The 26,559-nt window shown below is 42.3% G+C and overlaps 1 protein-coding gene across 3 annotated transcripts in view; it reads left to right on the plus strand.

Annotated features, from left to right (window-relative positions):
- cacna1ha (calcium channel, voltage-dependent, T type, alpha 1H subunit a) overlaps positions 1-26,559 on the plus strand; it is a 79,206-nt gene that overhangs the window by 23,044 nt on the left and 29,603 nt on the right. For 2 of the 3 annotated variants that reach the window (XM_015360372.2, XM_069180777.1), the window contains 8 exons: positions 1,050-1,444; positions 17,135-17,286; positions 18,625-18,810; positions 19,362-19,479; positions 22,687-22,842; positions 23,117-23,204; positions 24,124-24,332; positions 25,521-25,907. In XM_015360372.2, the coding sequence (XP_015215858.2) occupies positions 1,050-1,444; positions 17,135-17,286; positions 18,625-18,810; positions 19,362-19,479; positions 22,687-22,842; positions 23,117-23,204; positions 24,124-24,332; positions 25,521-25,907 (1,691 nt within the window). The remainder of the gene's footprint in view (positions 1-1,049; positions 1,445-17,134; positions 17,287-18,624; positions 18,811-19,361; positions 19,480-22,686; positions 22,843-23,116; positions 23,205-24,123; positions 24,333-25,520; positions 25,908-26,559) is intronic. The other variant, XM_069180775.1, reaches the window with a different exon arrangement.

Below are 26,559 nucleotides of genomic sequence, written 5' to 3' on the forward strand. Positions count from 1 at the left end.
ACTGTATTTCAAGCTTTGTCTTACTTGGAGTAATACAGTAAAAGAAAACTGAGTAAAGATAATTTTACAGCTATTCTCGCCGTCAGGTGTCTCTCATAAAAATCTGTTACAGTTTTGTTTCCTGATTAATTAACGTTAAAATAAATGCTTAAGCTATGAAAACCCTGAGCCCATGTTCTGCTGCTGTCATTTCTGAAGCGGAGACAAAGACTGAGAGTGTTGTTCCCATTTGCAGTCCGCGGTAGCGGTGGAGTGTTGCTAATGTTTGAATCACCTCGACTTCAGCTCATTACAAGATGCTAAACAAGGTCTTTGTTATATCACTCACTGCTTGGAAAGTAGATTATGAGGGAGAACGCGCAGTGTTACACAAATTGACTCGCCGTGGCTTGGGTGTGAAATCAAATATAATAAGTGGAGAGGCGCAACAATCGCGTCAACAGCAATGATGCAGTCTGCTTTATTGATTCCCCTGTCTTCAGAAGGCAGGCCTTGGAAAAGACCCAGCAAGGGATGGAGGGGATGGAAGTGAGGCCTCTCCTGACCTTCTCCGTAAACTGGTGTGAGACGTAATTAGGTTATCATATTCAGTATCTCGTATGCGGTAGTGAAGTTGTGTTTATTCTCTGACCCAGGGAAAAGTGTGTGGTGTGGGACGGTTGAGGAGGGAGCGAAGGCTCGCTCTGTGTCCGTTATTCCTTTTCTTCTTCTTTTTTTTGTTTACACCGCTGCCACCAAATGAATGTAAAGTCCTAGGTTCGGTTTAGGGCTTTAGGCATCCATATGAAGGAAAACAGAGCTTCCACTGGCCCATTATCAAACTTTATCGATAAAAAGAACTGGCAGACCAAAAAAAAAAAGAACAAAAAGAATAACAGACGCAGAGCGAGCCTTCATTCTCTCCTCAACAGTCCCACACCACACACTTTTCCCTGGGTCAGAGAATAAACACAACTTCACTTGCGCTATACAGATTACCACATACAAGATACTGAATAGGTTAACCCAAATATGTCTCACATCGGTGCCGTTTCTCCCGTGTTTTTCAGGGGTGTGTCGGGGATCGAGCCGGCTCTCGGGCCTCAGCATTCCCTTCCCTGTGTCCGGTACTGTGCCCGGCCAGCTGTCCTGTGAGCTGGCGAAGTGCCCGTACTGCGCCAGGGTCCTGGAGAACCCCGAGCTGGAGCCCAGCGACTCCGAGAGCGGAGAGTCGGACTCCAACATGGTTTACGAGTTCACGCAGGACCTGCGGCACGGCGCGGACCACCTGGGCTGCCGCGCGCACCGGCAGCGCAGACCGAAGGAGAAAAACCGCGTCAGGCGGTGCTGGGATGCGTTCTGCGATCGACTCAGGTGGATAGTGGAGAGCAAATATTTTAACCGGGGGATTATGATCGCCATCCTGATCAACACGTTGAGCATGGGCATTGAGTACCATGAGCAGGTAAGAACGTTGTTGTCCTTCTGTTTATGCTTTGGCTTTCTATGTGCAAACACAGGGCAGCTGGCGTGCCAGCCTTTTCTTAAAACCTGATTTGGATAGCCTGAATCCAAATCAAGTGTCAGCGGTGGTGGTATTACAGTGTTTTAATGCCAGGTCTCCGCAGCCTCTTGCCAAGCTGGAAGGTGTGAAGTTGCAACAGATTGCCCCCCAGACGGTTAAGACGCAGAGAGAGTACTGATGCAAAATCTGAGAGAGTGTCTAGAGAAAGGCACGCTCCATTTTCACGTTGTGACAATGTGATTGAAAATGAGATGCAAAAAAACACGCCGTGCAGTAATTCTTATAATGCAGTTGATGTTAAATAATAATTTAATTTGCAAGTTAGCATTCTGAGAAGGAGCCTGGAGGGCTTTCCCCGTGGTTCTTAACAGATTCAGCCAGTGCTACATATCTCTCTGCCAAAAGTGTCTAAACATTTGATTTGAGTCCTTTTGCACATGCATACTTTGTTTTTAGCACCCCTGATTTGCTGATAATTTCATTTAGCCGTCTGCTGCAGTCTTTGATGACAGAGATATACTGTACAAGAGACATTATTTTTTCCTGTCTGATGGAAGTGATAGTCTCTTTCTCGTAGGACATGACCTTATAGGGACAACACAGTTCCAGTTACGCAGCCTCAGGCACATGTTGATCCTTGTGACAGAGCCTCTTGAAAACTCTCCCTGTGTAACAGACCAGGAACAGAGTGAGAGATTAGCGAGTCTCAGTGTGCACGTATTCGAGCAGATCGCATCCAAATGCAAGATTACTCTCTGGTTTGTTTACTTTGAACAATGACATGGAATAGTTTGGGAAGAAGTTACTTAAATCAAATATGGCCTGACAAATAATGAGTGCTGTCATCCCTTATCAAGTCAAGTGAGGAAGATCTGTGTGGATTTTTAGAAACAGTGCAGAAGATGTATTGGATCTGCCTTGGATTAAAGCATGTTTAATTGAGATTCAGTATGTTTACGTGGTACAAGTATTTGGAGTTTTAAGTACTCTGAGTATTGCAAGTTAGTATGCCACAAATATCCTATAGATAATGTTCATATTAAACAGAATATACCTAAACCTGTACAGTCGGCCTTCTGCTGTTACTCAGAGAGCTAGTACAACTGGCTTTGTGATTTCCTTTCGTTATTTTTGTACAGAGCTGGCATTCATTCACTATTGAACAATTAAAAACAATTCATTTTCTATTTTTCGTGTGACAGACAGTCTGCAGCTCTTTCCCTTCGCCCTGTTTCGGGTAGCTGCATGTCTGTTTTTGGAGGAATCCCACCTCATGTTTGGAGTGTGCCATTCACGAGGCTCCAGCGTCCTCTAGTATTCTGAGAGTGTGAGGAATTTCCCACCCACAATATTCTGAATAGCCTTGTATTAAACGCATGCCGTGCACATTTGTAATATCTGTCTGGTGTAAGAATAATAATAACCCCTTACACTTATATAGCACTTTTCTGTACACTCCACTCAGAGCGCTTTACAGGTAATGGGAACTCCCAACCTGGATGATGTGCCAGTACACTCACTGCACACCAGCTATCAGTGGGGAGGACAGCAGATAAATTAAGCCACTTCATACATTAGATGGGGATTATTAGGAGGCCATGACTGGTAAAGGATAGGGAAATTTGGGCAGGACATTTGGGTAAACCCCCTTATCTTTTTGAGAAACGCCCAGGCATTTTTAATGACCGCAGAGAGTGAGGACCTCAGTTTTACAGTACATCTCATCTGAAGGACAGTGCCTTTTTTACCATATAGTGTCCCCATCACCATACTGGGGCATTAGGACCCACACAGACTGCAGGGTGAGCGCCCTCTACTGGCTCCACTAACACCTCTTCCAGCAGCAACCTTAGTTTTTCCCAGGAGGTCTCCCATCCAGGTACTGACCAGGCTCACACCTGCTGAGCTTCAGTGGGCTGCCAGTGGTGAGTTGCAGGGTGATATAGCTGCTGGATCTTAAAGCTGGAGGGACTGGAAATCAGACAGAGAATCATTTTGGGGGGCTGATAGTTGGTATGCGGATTAGGAGAGTCCTTGTAACCCGGACTGGATGAGTAAGGAAGTGAAGCTCCTTTAGCTGTGAAGCAGGAGCTGAACTGTGCTGTCGAGCAGGAGGAAAGAGAGACAGCAGCTGTGGAGAAACACGGCACATAGGCAGGAGAGCTCTCCTAGCCCCGCTTCTGTGTAAACAGCTGCTGAACGTGACAAAGACCTCGAGCTGCATGGTGGCGATACGTCAGGCTTCCATCAGCGCGAAGTGGCCGATTTCCAGTAAAATCCGCACCTTACTGACATCTCAACGTCGTGTTTGGGAACGTGTGAGCCTCCTTTTCGTTACAAGGGAAATCGCCTTCTGGGCCAGTGGGTTGTATTTTAACGTGACTGACCAGAGCTGCAACAGACCCAGCCTGAGCGCATCTTCAGATACAGACGCTGTCATTTCTGGCAGTCTGGTAGAAAGGGCAGAATCCCCGCAGCTGCGGACTCCTCACTCTCATCTCTTTGACACAATCCTTTGCTCTTGTTGCTGGGGTTTCTCCAACCCAGGGGGGGTTTTCCTGTTCTTTGAACAGCCACAGCCGGGACTGTTGCTCTGTGAATATTTGGGATGAATAAACCAGAAGGTATATTCCACAAGCCAGACACTTAAACCTCACAGCAAAACACAATTGGTATATGGCTTGTTTTGTCCTTATTTTTCCAGCTTATTCAGAATTTAATAACAGCTTGTATTGAAATTCCCTTCCTCTTACCTAGAATTAATTGTACATACTGTACTCTCATACACACAATCCACAGGATAGGTCACAACATACTGTATGTGTCCACGGCTGTGATAAAGGTTTATCTCTATTAAATATGTTGTATAGTATAGTCTTGCAATGCAGCTCACATCCTTGAATTTGCTATAATGGATGAATTATGTTTCATTCCTAACTGTACAATACATTTCAATAAGATGCTTTTCACTAAAACGTATTGAATTATCATATTTATTTCTGTGCTTATCTATATACCATTTAGACCATTTCTTCCCTTAAAGTAGTTTAATACTGGATCGTGTCAAAATATTAAGATCATGGCAGGTGAAAGTGGATTGTTCACATAATGTTTGTTTGACACACTGAGCAATAGATCCCAAATCAGCCACACTTTTAGAGAATATTTTTTTATAAATCAATTTGTATTCGCTAGTGGCTGTTTGAGTGCGAGGTATGTGCAGTCGATGTCATTGAGTGGGGCACCAACTTAAGGAAAGTTAACTCTTTTGATCAATGCAGGCATTGATACATACTGATGTATACAGACAGGGTGCATTGACTGAGCCCTGTCAAGTCACGAGTAACTCTCTGTAAGGACACAGAAGGACCCCTGCATATGGAGGTACAGTATGACCTCTATTTGTCGAAAATCTTCCCATGAGATTCAAGAAGGTCGGCAATAGCTCTGTTATCCAGTCACAATCAAGATTCCAGATCAGCAGCATCTAAAATGTTATGCCTGGTCCTGTGCTGTCACTGTTGATGCTGGGCTCTGTCAGTCTCAGGGTCTTCAAAGTCAGGAAGAACATTTGCAGTTTCAGCTCCCAGCAAGACCATTATTTTCTCTAAAGCCTATGCAGCAAAGACTGGTTATGTAACTGTTTAACTAAAGCCACCCTTTTTTAGAAGCACATTGCCTCCCCAAAAACAATAATTAACACTGATTTCCTTTAAAATTCCCACACAAACATGTCATAGTTGCAAATATCGATGGTTGTTAATACTTATGTAAATCAACATGCATTTGCAATTCAAATGAGGGTGATTTCTTAATAAAGAAATGTGCTTAATTGCCAAATGAAAATGCCCAAATTTATGCTAAATAGTGATTTTTTAATCACAACTGGCATTATCATTTGAAAATCTCCCCACAGCCCCTTAGAAATATTCACCATCCAAATGGTTTAAATTAAATAACCCATTAAATCCATTCTTTAAACGCTGTTGGTTGTTTCTTTTAAATGTTGCCCTAGCAGGGGGTTTTCCTGTTTCAAAAAATTGCAATTAACCTCACTTTCTGGAGAATGTGTTGTATGGATTTTTGTTTTATGAATACAAACCTTCTTGGTCTCAAAGAAATGTGTTTTTTGAAAACTAGACCTTTGATTCCGTCTCATTATACACTCAATACATGAGTCATGTTTTGTTTCATTTCTGGTCTTGCTGCGGCCCGATATAGTTAAATATATTACAAGTAGAATTGCTTATGGGAACTGACTGTGAGCTAGAGATGAAATGTTTGCTTGGAAATAAATTTAAAAAACTAAGCAATCGTGCTGTTTTTGTTTTGATAGATACAATGAACTGGCTTTGATTGTAATAAAAAAAAACCTATTGAGCTGTGTGGTTCTACTTATGTGAGTTAGAGTTTCTATCCATTAAATCTTGAATCTTGGGTTCCGTTCCAGACTGGGGAGCCTCTGTGAAGAGTTGTAGAGTTTCCTTCCATTTAAGAGTCGATTTAAGAGATTACTTCCCACCTTCCTAAACCATGCAGGCTTAATCAGTTTGGGTCTCCAAACTGTCCCTGTCTACTTGTGTATGTGTATGGACTAGTGTCCCACCCAGGGTGAAATTCCACTGTGTGTCCTGTGCTTCCAGGCGAGGCACCAGGTGATCTCTCCACAGGAAGGTGTGCCTTTCTGCCAAGGGATGGATGACAAATAATTTATTAACCTTGATTAATTAATTAATTTCTTAACCCCAGTGCCTTGAGATGCTTTTCAAGCTACACTGCACGGAGGATTTTGCGGTTGTTTCTCGGACCCAGGAAATTGGGCGGCACGGTGGCACTGTGGTTAGCATTTGCTGAATTACAGGGCTGGGCTCGATTCCCGTCCACGTGGAGTTTGTGTGTTCTCCCTGTGTTTGCGTGGGTTTCCTTCTGGTGCTCTGGTTTTCTTCCATAGCCCAAAGACATGCCGATGGGATAATTCTGTAGCATTGGCCCTGGTGTGAGTGTGTGCCTGTTGGTGTCTGTGTGTCTCCCCCCAGTGCAGCCTGTCCAGCGTGTACCCCGGTTTGTGCCTGTTGCTTGCTGGGATGGGCTCCGGCTCCCCCTGTGATCCTGTCCTGCTTTAATTAAAAAACTAGATGGATGTGTGGAAATTTCCCTTGTTTTTTTTTCTTCAGTTGGCTGCAGTTTCCCAAAAGATGTTATTGCATATGTGGTATTGTGTTCATGGTTAATCAGAAATTAATTAAAAATTAGCCCATCGCAATCCCAGTTTGATTCCTGGATAAATCTTGGTGTCCTGCTTTTCGCAGGTTTTAATCAACACCCCGCTGTCCTGAGCAGATGTAATATTCTCAAGATCCACTGGCACGACTACAGAACATGTTAACAAGAGGCAAAAGGAGAAAATTAAATTGCTTTTCTGTGAGGGGCAACAGAATCCTGAAGTAATGGATTACTAATTCACATTAGTCCCTGTTGTATTGGATGTTTCTTGTTTTTATAATGTAGATCTGTGTTTTTTACTGTTCATTAAATGGTCAATGGAGCAGTATCTCATTACTTCAGACCTGGTGTGGTACCCCTGGAATAATAATGAAGATAGATCAGAAGTAGTTGATTCTGCAGAACAGCTTAACTTTAAAACCCTTTGGAAGCAAACATTCCCCTCTTCCTCAAAACAAGAGATATTGTTTAAAAATGTTCTGTCTTGTCCTGAAGGTTCTATGTCTTTACCACATTGATCAGTAATTCTGGTTTCTCCTCCATTACAGCACCAGTCCAATTTTTCATGCAGTCAGCTTTGCTTACAGCGAATGTTGTAACACTTGCATCATTTGTCTCGTCACCTTTTCACCTGTGTTTTGTACTCCTGACTTGCTCAGAGGAATGAAAGAGGTCAAGCAGATGCTATACAGTATGTGCAGAAAACATAGTGCTGTGTTTCCGTATCTAGCCATTCAAGTTTTTGAAAAATATGCCTTTCCTTGTCCCTGGTCTGTAAGCCAGAGAGACAGCCCAATGTAACTGGGCAGCTCTCGGGCAGGGTGAGAGCACTATCATTCGGAAGGAACAGCAGAGGCTCAGGTGAGGTCTTCAAATTATTTTTGTACCTTCATTATGTAAAAGCGAATAATTAAATGAAGGTTGTTCACCTGCAGTACCTTTCCTATGGAAATGATTTCACCAGGCGTCTGACTGCTAAAGTGAAGGTCTGTTTCTTTTTCCATTTTCACTTTCTCCCATTTTATATACCTGTAGGCCATCTGGAAAAGGTAACTAGCAATTAGCTGCATGATACTTGGCTGTATATGAGCCCCCCTGACAGAGTTCTCCAATTTAAATAAATAAAATACATTATATCAACGTTAAACCAAAATGACCACATTTCCAATTTTCTGTACATGTTTCATCAGTTTATTTCGCTGTGAAGACATAAACAATCCAACTAAACATTGACTTTTAAAATCATGCTACTTTTGGGTTTTGGGTGGCTTCTGTTTTTTCATATATTCAGTAAGTATCTGTAAAAATAAACAATACACTCTCCATCCCTTTTTTTAGCAGAAAATAGAGGGCAGAAATTGCCTCTGTCCTGTTCTCACATTATGTTGGCGTATTTCCTGAAACCATCTATTCCAGGTTGCCTGTAGAGTGCGTGATGATTCTTATCATTTCCAGTTCAGCTATGATATGCTCTGTTCAGTGGGTTCGATAAAAACAACCACAGCTCCAGACGTGGAATCGGATTTTCTAAAATCACCATAGAAACCGCAAGCCACAGAATGTGACGAGAGCTTTCCATTTTGTTCCTCAGAAAGTGTCTGGGAGGTCTGTTTCCACTGCATATATCTTATAGAGAAATACAGACATATACATATGGAGACATCAGTCAGTGTTATGCATGCTGCTATGTCCAGTACTTTGCTGTCTCTTCCAAAAGAGTATTAACTTTATGCAATATAATTATTGCTCAACTGCATCTTAACATGGGGATTCCCTTCGGGTGTGTGTGATATCTTTGTACTGCACTGTGTATTAAAAAAAAAAGTTGTGTTCCTTGCTTAATGCTCTAAGCTTAGAAAGTTGGGGAAACTTATGCACCTTATTTCAGCCTACAAACTTCCTCTATCCGAACAAATGCTGGCAATATAGGCTATCTTTGGAAAAAACACTGCATATAAGGTTTAAAATGGGGATCTCCCCACTTGCAGAAGTGATTCAGCTGTTCCTTCAGGAAGTCCCAGCTTCCCTGGCTGGACTTTATTCAAACATGAACTGCCCTCCAGCATCTAGCTTGTCATTTGTCATTTCTCCCCACAAACCCTCTCAATGTTTATCCGTTATCGGGATGTTGCTCATTCCTGTTAATAAGAAGCTATGCCAGATAAGTCGGGTGGAAGGTGGGACTACATACAGATGTGTCTGCCAGTCTATTGTATGGCGTGCAAATATACACAAGGGTCATTTAGACACAAATGAACTTAACATAAGGAAGGTGGGTGAACACAAGAGCACCTGGAGAAAAGTCACATGGACACATGAGTCGCATGCGAGGCATCTGCACATAAGGCATCGCAGTTCACAATCCAATCCAGGCAGAAGCACTAACCATATCAAGATCAGATAAGATCACTTTATTAGCCATATACAATTTCTTCTATTAGGAATTTGTCTTTTCCGCATTTTTCTTTATCGTTTGCTCTCTGAATTTCAGCTGCTATCTCTGTATGGATAATTGGTGCTAACCTGGGCCAAATGTAAACTCAGTTTAACTCTGGTAGTCCAAGGTTGGGCTGAAGCAGTGCTTCTTGGTTTGTAGGACCAATCTTTTCTCTAGCAGGATGCTTATATCCCTTGGGTTACATTAAGAGCGTGGAATACCATTCTAATACTTAAAACTGAGCAGGAGCTTCAATGTGCTCTGAAAGGGGGAGGTATAAAACAGATGACCTATTGAATTTCATGCTGAAGGCATTCCTGGAAAGTTTTCAAAATAAAGCTAAAGTTATTACTGTTCCTTCTACTCTCCTTTGAACTGGGCAAAGGACTGCTTTCAATTAGGAGTTTTATTTCATTTCAATTTAAGTGGCTGATTTTACGCTTGAAATGGAATTTTGAAAATAAATTGTGGACGTTCTGGCACCTGCTGAAATTGTTAAAAATTACAATTAATTTGGATAGTTATTCTGACAGAAAGTACTGGAATCTTTTTACTTTTCAAACAAGCTTCTCTGCTATGTGTCAGATATAATTTTTCCAGCTAGCCATATGGCTGACGCAGACAAATTTGTCTTTTTTTTTCCCTGCAAATTGTTTCCCGTGTATTTTTAATTGGCTGTGCAGTGTTTTCTGCCTCTGCACTAAGCTTCGGGAGAAGTTTAGCTTCTTCTCCTATTATGTCTCAGCACGGATGACTAAAAACATCATCTGTCTCAAAATTAACTGATCAAAAGAGGCCTCCCCACACTTCTGATTTAGCCATCTTAAAGACAACAGTCTCTCTGGGAGAGCTGCTGCAGTGCGATGCACAATTCAATATTGTGAGTCCTTCTCACTTGCTTTGAGGCCAATGAGGGCTGGATGTCTTCACCTGTCTCCTCTGGGGAAAGACAAAAGGTTTCAAAGCAGGTTTCTGGGTATCCCTAAACATCAGTTGGCTATTTTCTATTTGACAAATCAGTTTGTCTGTTTTAGTATTTATTTTTCAAGAATACAGTCAAAATCTTAGGAGTTGAAAAAAGCAGTAAATGTTAGGACATAGATGAAGTAGTTTGGCTATATGGTGAAGTATTATTTCTACTCTACATTGTATCATATAATTGTTTGTGAATTGTCAAATTAACCCCTATTCCTAGCTCAAAAGGCTAACTCAACACTCAGTAGCTTCTGATTCCTAAGTTACTTGTACATTTTGCAGATCTTGCCTGACAAACATTTGGTGACAAAAATAATTGTCTAATGACACGGCCTGGGCTCAAGCTGGTGACGTCTGGACTACAGGACTCACCCTGGGTTCAGAATTATGTCTGTATGGATTGAGCATCTTGGGAAGGCCTAAGCTGAGTTCTTGGTGTGTCTCCTTCCCAACACTTTCATATACAATCCTCCCCAGAGGTCCTATCAGTATTTCCACTTTAAAAAAGAATGCTGTGGCAGGCTGAATGGGTAAGAACATCTGAGTGGCTTGGTTTTCAGTAGTGCTCTGCATGCTTTTTTTATTCTAGCAGTAAGCACTGGGCAGCAGAAGAAAATAAGATGCAATAAGAAAGAAATTGATCTTCAGTCGATATATTTCGCTGTGGGATTAGCATTCCAGTTCTGGTCTGTTCAGAGCTCACACTCTCTCGTTCCATGAATTTGGCAGCATGGTGTGCTCGGCGATCAACCAGAGGACAGGCAAGGGCAGGGCTGTGGCTCCTCTGAATGGGTGTGGTGCTGATGACCAGTCACAAATGCCTCGCTGGTTGCTGGGAAACCTGAAGAAATTCCTGACACAATCACAACATCACAGGCCCACCACTGAAGTTGAGCCAGCGAAGGTATCCTTCACTAGCCACGCCTGTGAGTTAGCCTTGTTGCTATCAAGATCCATGTTACTCCTGTCTCCTAGGCTAATTGTCCATTAGACACTGCAGAGATGGAACTGGCAGTGCACAAGGGCCATACTCCCTTGCTGAAATCGCAGTGGCGAGCTGGGTAGATCAACTACCAATTTCAAACAGAATAGGGAGATAAGTAAATGATAATAACAATATGTTCACAGTTTAATATTCAATCTTGACTTGATTCTTTTTAAAAAGAAAACTTTGATTTTTTTTTATTTACTTGGGTAAAGAAAGCAGTTGTGAGTCTTAACAAAAGCTTACTGAAGCATTTTTTTTAATTTATCTGCATTATTTAATGCACACGCATAAAGAATTCCCTGCATCGCATCCTTGTTTTAAATGTGATCAATAAAAAAGAGTGATTACTGAAGCATTTAAAAAGACTCCCTAAAAAGCCTGTAGCGAAACACAATGGACAGATTTATTCCTCCAAAATTATGAATTGCCAATAGGTTTTCTGCCCAAGTTTTTCCTCTACTGTTTTACTTCAACAGAGATGTAGAAATATTGCTATATGAAATAAAATATTGTATTATGTGATTGCTTCACTGAATGTAATAATCTTCCTTGCCCTGTGCTTATGTTTTATCTGCGTTATCCAGTAGGAGGGGAGTACTCAGGGGAGATGGAGTCTATCCCTGCAAGCAAGGGGCACAAGGCAGGGTACACCTTGGAAGGGACGTCAGTCCATCGCAGGGCAGATTACACAGACACACCCACACTCATACCAAGGTCAATTTTCTCAAAAGCCAACTAACCTGCCAATACAGTTTGTCTTTGGACTATGGAAGGGAACCATAGTACCAAGAGAAAACCCACCCAAACCCAACGAGAACATGCAAACCCTGTAGTAGCACACGGGGAATTGAACCCAGGGCCCCAGCACTGTGAGGCATCAACACTAACCACTGTGCCACAGTGCTGCCCACATTTATTTAATTTTTAATGAAAATCCTTTAATGTCAGATAAAGGAGTCTGAAGAGCTGGCAGCTGTTATCTGGTCCTGGATTTTCAAGGACAAGCTGTTTTGTGTGTAATAGGGCTCCTGAAGCACTGCCTGGGTGCCTCTGCTCAGTGTAAGTGTGCTTGTCTGCAGTGAATGAGTACTTCATGCGCTGCTGGTGCCAGTGAGGCCAGACCAAAGAGGAAATGGAATAGAGCGCATTCTGCATCCACACTTTTACTTCTCCTGCAGGAACTTTAATTCAAGCAGGCTGCATTTGATCTTCATGAGCAATCGCCATATTTCATAATTAAATGCAGGCTTCCTCTGCAATTACTCCATCTTTTGTTTAACTTGGGGTTTTTTTTTCTTGCGCACAGTAACTGAGCCAAAAAAGAAGCCCCTGTAATTGTGTGTTCTTTCAATACTTGTGCTATAAGGGGGTCATGAGGGTGAAGTAAATTGTGCTACAATGAAGATTTGATCTGTGTTTATTTTCATCCACTACATAATTATTTGCAAAATATCACACATGCAAACAACACTAGGGAATGAACCGAACCACTATTTAAATTACACATTTCCTGTGATTTTGTTAATTGCAGACGAAAGCAATGCTTGCTAGTTATTACATTATGCATGCCGTACTTGCAGGGAAAAAAAATGAATACCTTGTGTCGAGAAGTGCTTTTTTCAAATGTGAAATCCAAAATAAGCTTTGGTTTTTAACGTACTTATTATTTTTTTTAATCCTTTGTTAAACTTCAGAAGAATTATTTCAGTCTTACATTTTCAGTGTCAGTATTAAGAAATTAATAGACAGAGTATTTCCTTGTTGCCCAGCAGCAATCAGATGATGTTATGCGTTAGGAGAATAATATTTACATGTATCCATGTGGTCCCACAGCTCTCCAGTGAATACACTTGCTACGTCAGTGAAGTTAATTTGCAGCTCCTCATTGTGTTAATAAGGGCCAATTAGCTGGGTTTTATTGCGCTTGGTAATAGAATTCGCTCATTTTGGTGTGTGATTGAGGAGAAATGGAGGCTTACACCAGACTTCTCTGCCAGTGGGATGTGAAGGGGTTTTGAGCTCAGTGATAAAATGTTGCTGACAGGTTTTAAAAAGGAATAGACTTTCACACAAACTGTTCTGACAGTTGCAGGGAGGAATTGTGCTTTGTATGAATCAGATGACTAAGTCTGCAAAAAGGCAATGTTTAAAACTCAGGCACTGACAGAAGGTGTTTAAAACCACAATCGCCCACAAAAGCGATCGGGGTTGCTCTGTGCATCGTGCCGCAGAGATGCTTGTTCATCCTCTGTTCCTCTGACATTGTGTAAAAATAATGGAGCTCCCTGTTTAGGACTATGTGGCAGCTGTAGCACAGCTGGAGTCTCCAAAAAGAGTGTTTTCAGATGATCGTTGTCTACTTCGTTCGCGCAGGCTTTTGAGATTCTCGTTTTAAACACCTAAAAAAAACTGTCATCTGCCAGCAGAGAAATGCAATTACCTCTTCCAAAACTGTCTGACACAGGGGACTTAGCAGAGAGTCCCTTGAATGAAAGTCTTGGCTTGATTGTACAGTGGGTGCGATTGCTATAACACGCTTCTCCTGTATGTGCCACGTGAGACTGCCGTGTGAGTAAAGCACGATCTCCTCTTTAGAAGCACCTGAAAAGCTATAAAATGATCATGATGAAAAAACGGCTCACCAGTGGAGCTGAAAAAAGGTGTATAGTTAACGTCTGTGATGTAGAAGCAATGCACTCTCAGACTTGTGTGTCTAACTGTACTAGCGTGCCGATCAATGTAAATTCACATATTTCAGTCAATTATCACCTCCGGCATCTTCTCCTAGATGATCTTATGGCAGCTATGCAGAGTTGGGTGAGGGTGTGATTCTTTTCAATTTTTAATAGGTGACATTTATTTTTGTAGATATTGCACTTACAGAAAGAGCACAGCTAATGTGCATTTGTAAAATTTGCTCAATCATTTTGATCCCTTTTTTTTTACCAACTTTAATGGGTTTTTGGGAGCACCCCCTTTTATTTTTATGCATTATGAACAGTACTGTAATTATTTTCTAATACTATAATACAAAAAAGTGATGGTCTGGCAGACCTCTGGATTGGTGGAGGTGGGGAATGGGGTGATCCAGTAGTGTATGATGTTTGCAGTCTAGAAACGTCTTGAAATTATATGGGCTCAAATCTAAAGTTTTCAGTTCCACCAATCAATTGTTCGTGCAGTTATAAATAAGTAAATGACCTTGTGTTTTGAATCATACAAAGTTGAAAATGCTGCTGGAATATCTATATCTTTCCTTTCATCTTTCCTTTTATTATCTTCCTAGAGTCTTTGCCATTTAATATTTGAAGCTATAATATTTCAAGTCTTTTGAGATGGGGCAGGAAATATTGTCACCCCCAGTGTATCTAGTTATAACAATGGCTTATAGTAGAATGGTGGCATCAAGCTTCACCTACCCCAGCTCGACAGAAACTGCCAGAAAAGCCTTTAAATAACATATTTTCTCTAGAACTGAAGTTTTTGATGAATAATAGAGCTGGATCATTAAAGAATTGAAGGCTTTCCAAATTCCCCAAGTTTTGCCTCGTGATGTATCCATGCTGTCTTCTGCTTAGAAAATCCTTTACATATCCTTCCACTGGGAACTGCACGGGCCTTTTTGCCTGTGAGAAGTCTCTTACTGGAACTGTACAGTGCCTAATATAACTGCCTTTGAATGATTGCTTGGGAATCTGAATGGAGTCCACCTTTGAATATCTGCCAACCTGGTCGCCATGGATATCAGAACATGGCTTCACAGTCTACACAGGAAAAAAAAAAAGTAAAACAGGGTATTTCAAATAAACAGTCTCAGTCCCCACTCAGACAGGACCGAAGTTATTTTTTATTGAGTTCTGGTATGGACATTGGTCACTTACAATTGAACTAATCATGTATAATAAACAAATTCAAACATTCTATCCAAAGGGGCTTTCCAGTTGAAGTCAGCCCCCTCTCATATCTTTGGTTCCAAACTGTTGTCAGATATCAGTGCTCAAGATAGCAACATGCTGGTGTGTCTTGCCTTAAGGATGTGGTAGCAGATCTGTCAGGAGTACAATATCAGGACTCCTCTAGCTGGGACTGGTGTCAAAGAACGTGTTTGGTACAAAATCCTCCTAGCCCACACAACTGTACCGGTATAGTAGTTCTAATACATTTATTTCAGTGGTCTCTGGAGACCGCACTCAGACTTTACAGCAGCAAGCCATTGTGCTGTCGGAATAGACAAAGAACAGCTCTCTACCGAAATTCTTTGCATCATATCATGTCTCTGGTTTGGCCAGCCAATCGCCATTTGTTCTGTACAGAATATCGCTCACACACATTCTTCTTGTCTGCTAAACTAAAACCTCGGAAAGGCTGTTGTCGGGGAGAACCCGACCTCACGTGGCTAGCTGAAACATTCTCGAGGTCCTCACACAGAATAGTGATCATTCCAGCAAGGCCACAGAGATCCCCCAAAATTCTATTGATCTGCCTGTGACAGGGCAGCAGTAGTTGCAAAGGGAGGTTGTATGTGAGACCTAGATAAAAGGTTAACAGATTAGTAAGCCCCAATTTGTAAAGAAATGTTTTTTCCAAATTATTAGGTGTAATGCATATTGTGAATATACACTGTATAACTAGCAGTGATGCTGTTCCCGTGTGTATTGAACACTTATTCATATGTCTAAGTGATAACTGACATGTCTTTAAGAGTAGCTAATGAATCTGACTGCGATTTCTTATTTTCCTCTCTTATCTTCATGTTTCTGGGCTGTTCATGTCTCCCTGTATTTCGGTCTGTTTAACATGGGCTGCTTACATAGCGAGTTGTCATATGAGCCGAGCAGCCATGTGAGTCATCTCTCCCTGTGTGTCTCCGCTGCCCATATAGCCCGGCTCGGATTCAGAGAGCTTGTACAGCAGTTTCAACTCTCATCTGTTTTTCTTAGGTAACACATGCTAATGGGGGCAACAGGGTTTTGTTGCATTCAGATACAGTGCACGCGTAAGTGGCCACGTTCTGCAGTGTAGTGGGAAGAAATGACAGAAGTGGTTTCACTGTTCATGGTCTTTTCTAGGTTTATTTTTTAAAATGACTTACATAACTGCTCGGCAACTTTTGGCAACGTTTACGATTTCAGCTGCTCTTTTTTCTGCATAAAGCTCATCAAGGAAAATTGCATACCAAAGCAACTAATAATCACCCATTTCCCCCTCCACATGTTAAGTCTTCTTCATTATCATGATGCAAGTAGAAGAGAAATGTTATTCCAGGATTTATTTACTGTACTCAGTTCTGTATTTCTGGGAACTCTGTGTACTGTGAATGCTTTGAAAGTTGTTTTGGTTAAAACCTCTCTCCCACAGAAATATTTTAAATAATTAATAATTTCTTGCATTTCCAGTATATAGCACTTTCCATCCTAAGGGATCTAAGCATTTTCACCAGCACTGAAGTGTTCTTTCAAAGAGCACCCTTGACTCTTTAATGACCAGGTAGTCAGGGACTCAGAAATACAACTCTCCCTTCAGTACAGTGTCCCCTGTCACCATGCTGGGGCATTGGTCTGGAAAATCTGGTTCACAGGGAATAGCACCACCTACTGGTCCACTAACACCATACAGCATCAGCAACTGGATTTTACTTAGAGGTCTCTCGTCCCAGAACTGACCTAGCTAAGCCCTGCTTAGCTTCTGATGAGACCAGCAGGTAGTGGTGTTGACAACAGTATGTGTCAGTTTTCTAGCTTGCTTCCATATAAGAAGAGAGAAAGTGAGGTACTGTGCACCTTACTGCATTACAGCTGTAGTGTATCTCTAGATAATGTCATGCTGATGCCAAAGAATTGACCAAGAAGATGCAGAAAGCACCATCAAAAGATATTACTGCATGTTGTAGAGTTGCTCGGAGATGGAATGTTTCTTTACAGAATGCAGTATGTGGTCATTAACACGATTAATTAACCACTTTTTGCTCCCATTTATACCAATGCTCTGTCTGTTCTTGCTTCTCCAGCCAGAGGAGCTTACAGATGTTCTGGAGATCAGTAACATTGTCTTCACCAGCATGTTCGCCCTGGAGATGCTCCTGAAGCTCTTGGCATTTGGCCTCTTCGGATACATCAAGAACCCCTACAACATCTTTGATGGGATCATCGTAATAATCAGGTTCGGTTTCTTCTCCGTGTGCTTGTTTCCTGGTGCTGGGTCTGGGAACATGACCTTTCAACAAAATGACCCAATTAGTGGCAAAAGCATACCTGTTCCAGACAGAAAACAGAATTTGTGCTATTTCAAAACATAGAGAACATCAATACCCGCTATTGTCGGCATCCCTCACCAAAAACAAATAAACAATTTGATATAAGTACAACCATTTCAGCTATAACACGATAGTTATGTTCCTGAAAACCACAACATTATAGACAACTGCATTATAGAAATCATTAGCTGGATAGAAATAAAAGGATTAGGGGGTAGAGAGTTCATATTCACAATTATAAAAGGTGTTTTTTCTATAGTAATTGGTCATATTATTAGTTTGAATGCATTTTGAATGTATTACGTCTGCATAATTTGTGTTTTTGTGATCATTTTAAATAGGAAACAGTAAACAAAATAGATAAAATCTGCGTTAATACTTACATCGCTAAGCAATGAGAAATTCTGCTGTGAAGCAAGGTGAGACAACATCTTTTGGAAGAAAGTTTTTTAACAGTACACAGTACATTTTTTGTTTCTGTCATACCCATACACACCCTTTTTAACAGCAGTATTTATATCCGTGTTTCCAAGGAATGAAACATTGATATAGAACTCCACTGATACAGAACTGCGAAGCAAATACTGTACAGGTTGGACAAAGACTGATGCCAGTGTGCGAGAGAATATCCCAGCATCCCGAGTTTGAATTGCTACACTGAAGCTGCCACATAACCACGTTTTACACAACACGTGTGACAAGTTCTGGTACACTCGAATTGCTTTATAGCCAAACTGTGCCCGCATTTGTGGAAGAAGTCTTCCCTAATATAGTACACCAGACAATTCCTGTTAAGGAAACTCGCGTTAGAGCAGAAAGGACCATACTGCATTAGAAGCTGTTTTAGACCTTTCCTGGATTATGTTTCCGAGCCACTGCTTTTAAAATCGATGACATCAGGGAGTCTGGGAAACATTGGAAATGCACAGTAGGTAGTAGCATGACGTTTTCCCCTTTCCTGTGGCGTTAAAAAAGAAATCCCGAAAAAAGATAATAATAATCGACTCTCCTCCACTGTCAAACAGTGTGTAGCCTCACCTAGACGATGCACCGGTAAGCTCAGCACACACCAGTTCTCAGTGGGGTGGAGAACAGAGTGATGGAGCCAGTACAGAGATGGGGATTATTAGGAGGCCGTAATTGGTAAAGGCCAAGGGGGGAGAGAAATTTGAGTGAGCGCTCTGTGACTTGCTGTGCGCTGGGGATGACAAGACTGAGCCGGGTGGGCTGTTGTCCTCCTGCAGCGTGTGGGAGATCATCGGCCAGTCCGACGGGGGCCTCTCGGTGCTGAGGACCTTCCGGCTGCTGCGCGTGCTCAAACTGGTACGCTTCCTGCCCGCTCTGAGACGGCAGCTGGTGGTGCTGATGAAGACCATGGACAACGTGGCCACCTTCTGCATGCTGCTGATGCTCTTCATCTTCATCTTCAGGTGCGGAGCTCTCCGTCGCCCCGCCAGCCGGTTCCCTTGTGCTCCACACACCTGTGCCGGACACTGATGAGTAGGACAGCAGAATATGCCACACTAGTCCTCTGACTAATTTAAAGTCACAGCAAATAGACCAGAGAGGAAAAATGGAAACACCATTATTTACTTCCTTATTATTTTAACTGAATCGGATGTTATAGGTTGTGATCTGTGATTGTTTGCAATCTGTTAACACCTGTTAAATGGCGTCATTTCGCAATAACTGCAAGGCAGGGTAAGCTTATCGGAAACAGCCCTTGTTCTTATACATATGCAGCGATCGCTTCTAAACTCTCACTCTTGGTAACACTAGAGAAGGACCAGGACTGTACTCAGACTTTAAAACCATTCTGAAAATGGATGAATTCAGAGCACGTGGTGGGGGTTACGCTCTGTGAGTCTTCTTCTGGGTGTTCTGCTGCACTGCGCTGCGACTTCTTGTGCTCTCTATTATGACCAGGAGTCAGTTATTGGCTGTCATAAAGGATACCGGTTGTGTTGTTGTTTTATTCCAGTATTCTTGGGATGCACCTTTTTGGATGTAAGTTCAGCCTGACCACAGAAAACGGAGACACGATTCCAGACCGGAAGAACTTTGATTCTTTGCTGTGGGCCATCGTCACTGTTTTCCAGGTAAATGAACCCACTTGAGCAAACATCCTAAAGGGTCCAGAAACCATGTTCTTTGCTTGTTGGTTCCACTGCCGGGACACGCAGAACACTGAGGTGATTAGCGCCTATTGAGTCCCACGGGATTAGTTGGTGGAAAACACTTCTGGTTTGTCATAGAGATTGCTTCATTGACTCTCATATCACCCAACACCTTCGGTTTTCCAGCTGGTAGTCGCTATAGCAACAGTGGAAATGGACCAGGTGTCCTGAAACTGTAACGTAAGGACTGTCTTGTGGTCTCAGGCAGATGGCAGCTGCTGGGAACTAGCCTCCTTGGCTGTTTTCCAGACAGCTGAGAATAAAAGCTAACCTAAAGGCGTATTTACTTTTTGTTAAGTTCACACTCCAAGCCAGCAAGAAGAAGGTGCAGAGAAAGCACAGGAGGTCATATGAGTTGTCATTAATTATTAAAGGCGCAGTTCTGCAACAGATCATCCGAAGCAATGCTTTCATCTGTTGAACAATTTTAATTGCAAAATACTTGTCTGATGTGTCAAGTCCTGCTAGTTAATACTGATTCTTTGGGAAGCTTCCATTTGCTACCAATCTAAGTAACAAATCTGAGAAATTCAGCAGTTTGTGTCATAATACTGTAAATTTTTTTAAAGATAGTTGAACTGTGGTTTGGAACCTCATATTTTAATAAAAATGGAGCATAACTTCTGTAATCTGATAGAAAATCAGTACATAAAGTCTCTTTCACTAAGAAAGCAGAGACTAAATATCCAAAATATGTCCTGTGGTCTGGTGGTAATTATTCACTTAACCCTCAGCCATCATGTCTTCTGCAAACACAATTGGATTAATATGACAATTACCATGGTATTTTGCCTAATAAATGAGTCCAGATTAGCCACAGGGTTGATCTGTATGAATTAACTGTGAAACAGTTTTCTTTTATTGAATGGAGATGAGTTAGTTGTTATTGTAGAGGAAAATTTCTCTTCCAGTTGCAGAGGGCAGTTAAGGATGATGAGAAGAAGGAAATGTGGTCAGGATCATCCACCTGCAAAAGAGAAAGATATTAGTTGCTTAATGGAGGGCACTGTGGTAACAGATTCCTCTGCTTTAAAGTTACACATTTATCTGGTCGGCTGCTTTCCTTCAAGAATCCTCAACTGTACAACCCGATTAATCATTGAAAAGCCTGAGTTTTCAGATCGAGACACAGAAGTGTAAGATGAAACAAACAAGGCAGAAGGTGTACTACTTAATCCCAAAAAAATGTTTTGTGCTTCACAGTACGTTTACAGTGGCTGTGATATTCCTATCGAACAAAAGGAGCTACCTTTCACCAGTTGCGACAGAAGTGCCAGACTTTAATGTCAGTCCTTTGGAATTCTTATGGGCACTGTGTCTTGAGTAACTTTGGTGGTTGTTGTTGTCTTCCAATTGGTAGTTGTTACATATTTATGGATCAGCTTGTTTATAAAATATTTAAATAAGTCATCTGTGAAATGTCTCATGCCTTGTTGACAAGCAAGATGAGTTCCACCTTAAAGAAATATTGCATTCACCGGCTTGTATTTAATTGAATTTAGCTGAGTCTTTGCATTTTAGCTGCTTAACAGCTGTGGCGATGCATTCAGTATGTAGTTCGGGTTTTTAATTTAAAACAAGAACAGTTGCTATTGAATTCAAAATGCAGTACTTTGGCTGCTTAATCTGTGGTTCTTGACTTTCTCTGCCACTAGGAGGAACACAGTACAGTCCACATGGGTTGAGATTCAAACAATTTTATTTCATCTAAACTTTACCGATTTTGCATATTACAATTACAATGCAATCTGTTTCATTAACTAAGTCATAAATACCTCTTTCTTTTATAGTCCAAACAAGACAGTCTCAGCTATAATATGTTTGGATATTTATTTGTTTCTTTACGTTTAAACATTGTTGTTGAAGTGTCTTCAAATAGTCTCATGACTTAATAGTATGTGAAGGGAACACCAGCTGGTTAGGTACGTTTTAGGGGGTATTTGTCAGTGCTTGTGACACCTTAATCTTTTAGAGAGTTGAGATAATTCTGAGGTGTTCATTCACCTGTGTGTTTTGTAGCCCCAGTATCTGGAGAAGGCCACATTCTCAGTTTATCCCATGTTCTTATGAGTCCATTCTTAGAAGCGGGTACAAAGGTTTATCAGGTTTGTGTGACTGGCTTGTGGAATGAGGCCCCTGCTGAGATCAGAACTTGCTTTTTCTCTGTGTTTCTGGCAAGGTATCTTCTCTTTTTACTTTGCCAATTATAGAATCTCTAATGAAATATATCATATCTGGCTTAATTTTAGGGATTGATAATGGATTTCCAGGTGTCAGAACTTTCAAATTCCTTACGGTTCTTGTTTTATCAAGTCATTCCATCGTATATCATCATCTATAAAAGATGATTGAATACAAATGTGATATACGAACATATAACAGGAACACCCTTTTGCTTTTAGGATCAATAAAGAGCCTTACAATATTTATTGATTTCCTCAACCTTAGGTATTGGGTATCTTAATACTCAAATATTACTACTATGGCCCTCTGTCAACATTTAGAGCAAGGTCACGGATAGAGGGTTTGTAATCCATGTATACGCACAGGAATATTTGTTTAGCAAAAAGAAGACTCCATTGACCTGATCTGTAGTCATACATTGATTAACCGTGACACTGTTCACAGTACCTTCTGTTACTCATGTATGAGAGAACGCATTCATTTCTTACTGAAGCATGCTTTCTTCTTCAATATTTAACCAGCTGAAAGTTGAAACTGCTGTTCCACTATATAGAGACACGAAGACAGATAAAGAAGCCTGTTCCTCCATTGACATGCCTCCATCCTTCAAGTTATCCAGGCATTCCTCACTATTTCCGCTTGTTTCTTTGTCTGTACTGAGATTGAAATTCACTGCTCTTTACATACATGCTTGAAATTAAAAGCAATTTAATGGCTCAGAGAAAAACCCAGTAGATCTCTGAAATCAAGTAAGTTGCATAACCTATTAGTTAAATGCCTAAAGCAGTTAAACCAGGTTTGTTGTTGATACTGTAGATTGCAGATTGGATTGCAAATAAATAAATACACAGATCAGGGCATGTTATGCCTTTCTATTTTATTATATATATATACATTTGTGCTGTGTTCCTGACTCTAGTGTTTGTTATCTTGGTTATCCTATAGATCCTGACACAGGAGGACTGGAATGTCGTTCTCTACAATGGGATGGCATCAACATCACCTTGGGCCGCACTGTACTTTGTGGCTCTGATGACGTTCGGCAATTACGTTCTCTTTAATTTGCTAGTCGCTATTCTGGTTGAAGGTTTTCAAGCGGAGGTAAGGCAAATTTAACTGTGATGTTGCTTAGACATGTTCATATGATTTATTGCGTCTTTTTTACTGGAGATACCTGAAAAGAAAGCTGGAAAATGTCTTGAAATAAGAGGTGATCCTCAACGTGATTAAATGGACTGGGAAGAGAATGAGCATCTTCTATCAGCACTGCATGGTAGCGCAGGGCATCGTATTGCTTGCAGCTGTATCATGGTGGCTTCTGTTGTGTAACCCGAATGTCTTCGTCATTTCTTCTGTTGATTCTCCTTCGTTCCAGGGAGATGCAAACAGGTCTGACACAGAAGAAGATAAACTGTCCACGAATTTTGAGGATGATGAGAAGATGAGAGAGCTATATGCTACAGGTAATGAAGTCCTAAAAATCTTAATTTGGAACAGCATAACCAATCAGTCCACTTTGAGGTGATTTCCACCTTAAAAACAGCACAATGTGCTGAGTAGCTCTTTTTCCTGTGATGATGGAAAGAGCTCTCTACTAACTAAAGCTCTGCATGTGCAGAGGTACTTAATTTGTCATTGACCTACTTGCTTTTCAAATAAAATCAATTTCTGCTATTGCCACATTACACTTGCACAGGTCTTCTAGGAAAGCAGTTAGGAAATGATAAACTGGCTAGGCTTGAGCGCTTTGTGATGATTAGTTACAAAAAATCAACAATGGCTCCTTAGAGCTTAGATAAACAATACTTTTCTGCTTGCTTTGTATTGAATTTACTGAAAAAAAATATCCTGAGAGTTTTCTTTGCACCGTGGTTTAACTGTGCTAATGCTTACTAATGAGATTAAATGAAATTCGTCTACTAATTGGAGCATGTCAATTAATGTTCTTTGTCCCCTTTTCTGGAAAATAGGACAATCACTCCATAGCCCTGAACTAATGAATCACTATTTGGCCAACAAGCTTCATTTTTTTCCAGCAATAAATCTCAAATAAGCTATGTTGACATTGCACTTACAATGAAGGGCATGGTGAGGTAGAGAGAGGTGGCTTTATTTAGTCATCTATTAAGGAGAAAAGCTGGGTAAAATGGGACACACCTGGCAGATAGGATAGGTAGAATAGGCTATTCCCTTTGGATACCAAGGATTCAGTCAACCCAGTGGTGCCTCATGTTACCTGGCCTTTCTCCAAGGGTGGCTCTCTCCCAGAGTCACCTCTCACGCCCTCATGGGGCACAATCGGGCAGAGCTTGCATTTCCATTTTGTACACTATGGACGCATACTGTGGACGGGGGGGTGTTACTGTCATCGTGTGCCCACAGAGATGAAGATGTACTCCCTGATGATGACCCCCAATGGGCACATGGACTCCAGGGCCAGCATAGCTCCGCCCATCATCTTGCGCACAGCGGCGACGCCCATGCCTACCCCCAAGAGCTCCCCGTACATGGACTCGGTGCACACCTTCAGTGACTCGCGCAGGGGCAGCGGCGTGTCCATCGACCCCAACGCCTACGACCAGAGATCCCTGGTGAGTGGCTGACCGCAGCTGTAGCAGGGAGACGGTGTCATTTCCGGTCACTTCCCTGTACTATACTATACTATACACTTCGTAGATCCGTTCTGAGTTCGTGAGCCTGATCTGGAGCCACGTTCCTAGAAAAAAGGACAGAAAACGTGCCCGGATCATAGCAAACGTAACGGATCGTAGCATGGATGTTTTCAGATGCTGGCCTGATCAGGGATGTTCTCTCATGTTTTAGGAAGTCGCGATGTTGACAGTTCCTTGGACAAGTAGCCTTACACAGAAACCCCCAAGTTTGATGATGTCATTATTTCTCACTGAAGAAAAAAGGAAACACTAATATGTGTCATTAGCATTTTTTCAAGATATTTCAGCAGAGCAGGTCTTTGGGATCTTATTCGTGACAGTCAAAGAGGAACCCCCAATGGACTCTTGACATTCAACTCTTTTGTTATTTTTCTATACTTAAGTGTAACTCCTAGATCATTAGTGTTATATACGTGTATGTTTGTAAGTTTATAGTTGTGAGCAATAGATATTGGGGTGCATCCATCGTTCTCATATTTCTCCGAGTTCTTAACTACCGCATTCTGGGTGCTGCTGTTTCTTCTCTCAGTCGTACACATACACGTACAGTAGGAGTCTTTGGTATAGCTGGAAGGCTGTTTCTAAGGTTAAAAATGCTGCAACTGAATGCTAAATTGCCAAAGGACTGCCAGTTTAATAGACTCATAATAACATGATGGCATGTCATATCTCACATTGACACATGTCACATCACTACTTACACTAGTGTAAATACCCATTTACTCGTTTATTTATCTATTCATCTGCTCATTACATTGTTTTATTTTTATTTATATACCAATACTACCTCAATAGCTGGTAATGATTCCCGGTCCTCCCCCCTCGTGTGTGTTTTCTTGTGTTGTGCTGTGACACTATGCTGACTGTTCTAGTGCACTGTGCACCTCGGCCCAGGAGAAACTATATTTCGTTCTCTCTGGTACAATGCAGAATGACAATAAAGCGAACTGAATTGAACGGATAGAATTTTACTGCTCGAGTGCGATGCGTTTGGCGTGGCACAGGAGGTGAGGCCTCTCTGTCCTGACCCCCCCTGCCCTCCTGCTCCGTGAGGGCCGACACGGGCCGAGGGGGAGTGCTCTGACCGGCCCGCGCCTCTGTCTCCAGTCCAGCCTGCGCAGCTCTCCCTGCCCCCCCTGGGGCTCCGGCAGTAACTGGGGCAGCCGCCGCTCCAGCTGGAACAGCCTCGGCCGCGCGCCCAGCCTGAAGAAGAAGCACCAGTCCGGGGAGAGGGAGTCCCTGCTCTCGGGGGAGGGCCGGGGCAGCACGGAGGACGAGGACTCGGACGGGGGCAGGTCCAGCGTGAGCGGGGCCTCGCTGCAGCCCCGAGCCGAGTCCCTGGAGCAGCCCGAGCTGCTGCAGGTGCCCGCCCCCCGCCCGTACCTCGAGCACCAGGACTGCAACGGCAAGACCCTGCACCTGCCCCCCGACTTCTACCTGCGCGCCGACCCCCACAGGGACGACCCCGCCGACTACGATGACGACATGGACGATGTGAGTCCCAACAGTGCCACAGCTTCCTAACTTCCCCCCTGCTAAACCCCAGAGATAAAGGCAGCGTATTTTAAGGGCCTGGCCGTAATGAAAAAGCCTAAGAGAGAGAGAGAATAAGCTTCCCCTCGTTCTGATCCTGATTAGGTTGATTCAAGTCGGATCACTTCACTTTATTGGGCATTTGTCTTTTCGCAGACCCCAGCTTGCTCTCCATGAGACACACAGACAGGGAGAGAAGCTTAGGGGTCAGAGCGCAGGGTCGGCCATTCGTACGGCGCCCCTGGAGCAGTTGGGGTTTAAGGGCCTTGCTCAGGGGCCCGACGGAGTCAGATTCCTCTGCCGGCCGCGGGATTTGAGCCAGCAACCTTCCAACCAGCGGCGCAGATCCTTAGCCACAGAGCCACCGCTCCTGAATTGTTTGCAGAAGGCGTTCTGATTCATTAATGAAGTCCTACGAATGCCTCGCTGACAGTTTTATTGGCTAATTGTGGTGAAATTAACAGGGGCACACACTGTGAGAAAAGCCGCAGGGAATTGCATGTTGATTTTGGACTCATTAAGGGTTTGATACAATTTTGTCTCTCTGTTTTTTATCAAGTGCTTCATTTATCCATCAGCTGAAGTGGAACGACTGGCGTCGAGCAGGAGTTAG

The sequence above is a fragment of the Lepisosteus oculatus genome, chromosome 19, assembly GCF_040954835.1.
Source record: "Lepisosteus oculatus isolate fLepOcu1 chromosome 19, fLepOcu1.hap2, whole genome shotgun sequence".
Classification (NCBI taxonomy): domain Eukaryota; kingdom Metazoa; phylum Chordata; class Actinopteri; order Semionotiformes; family Lepisosteidae; genus Lepisosteus; species Lepisosteus oculatus.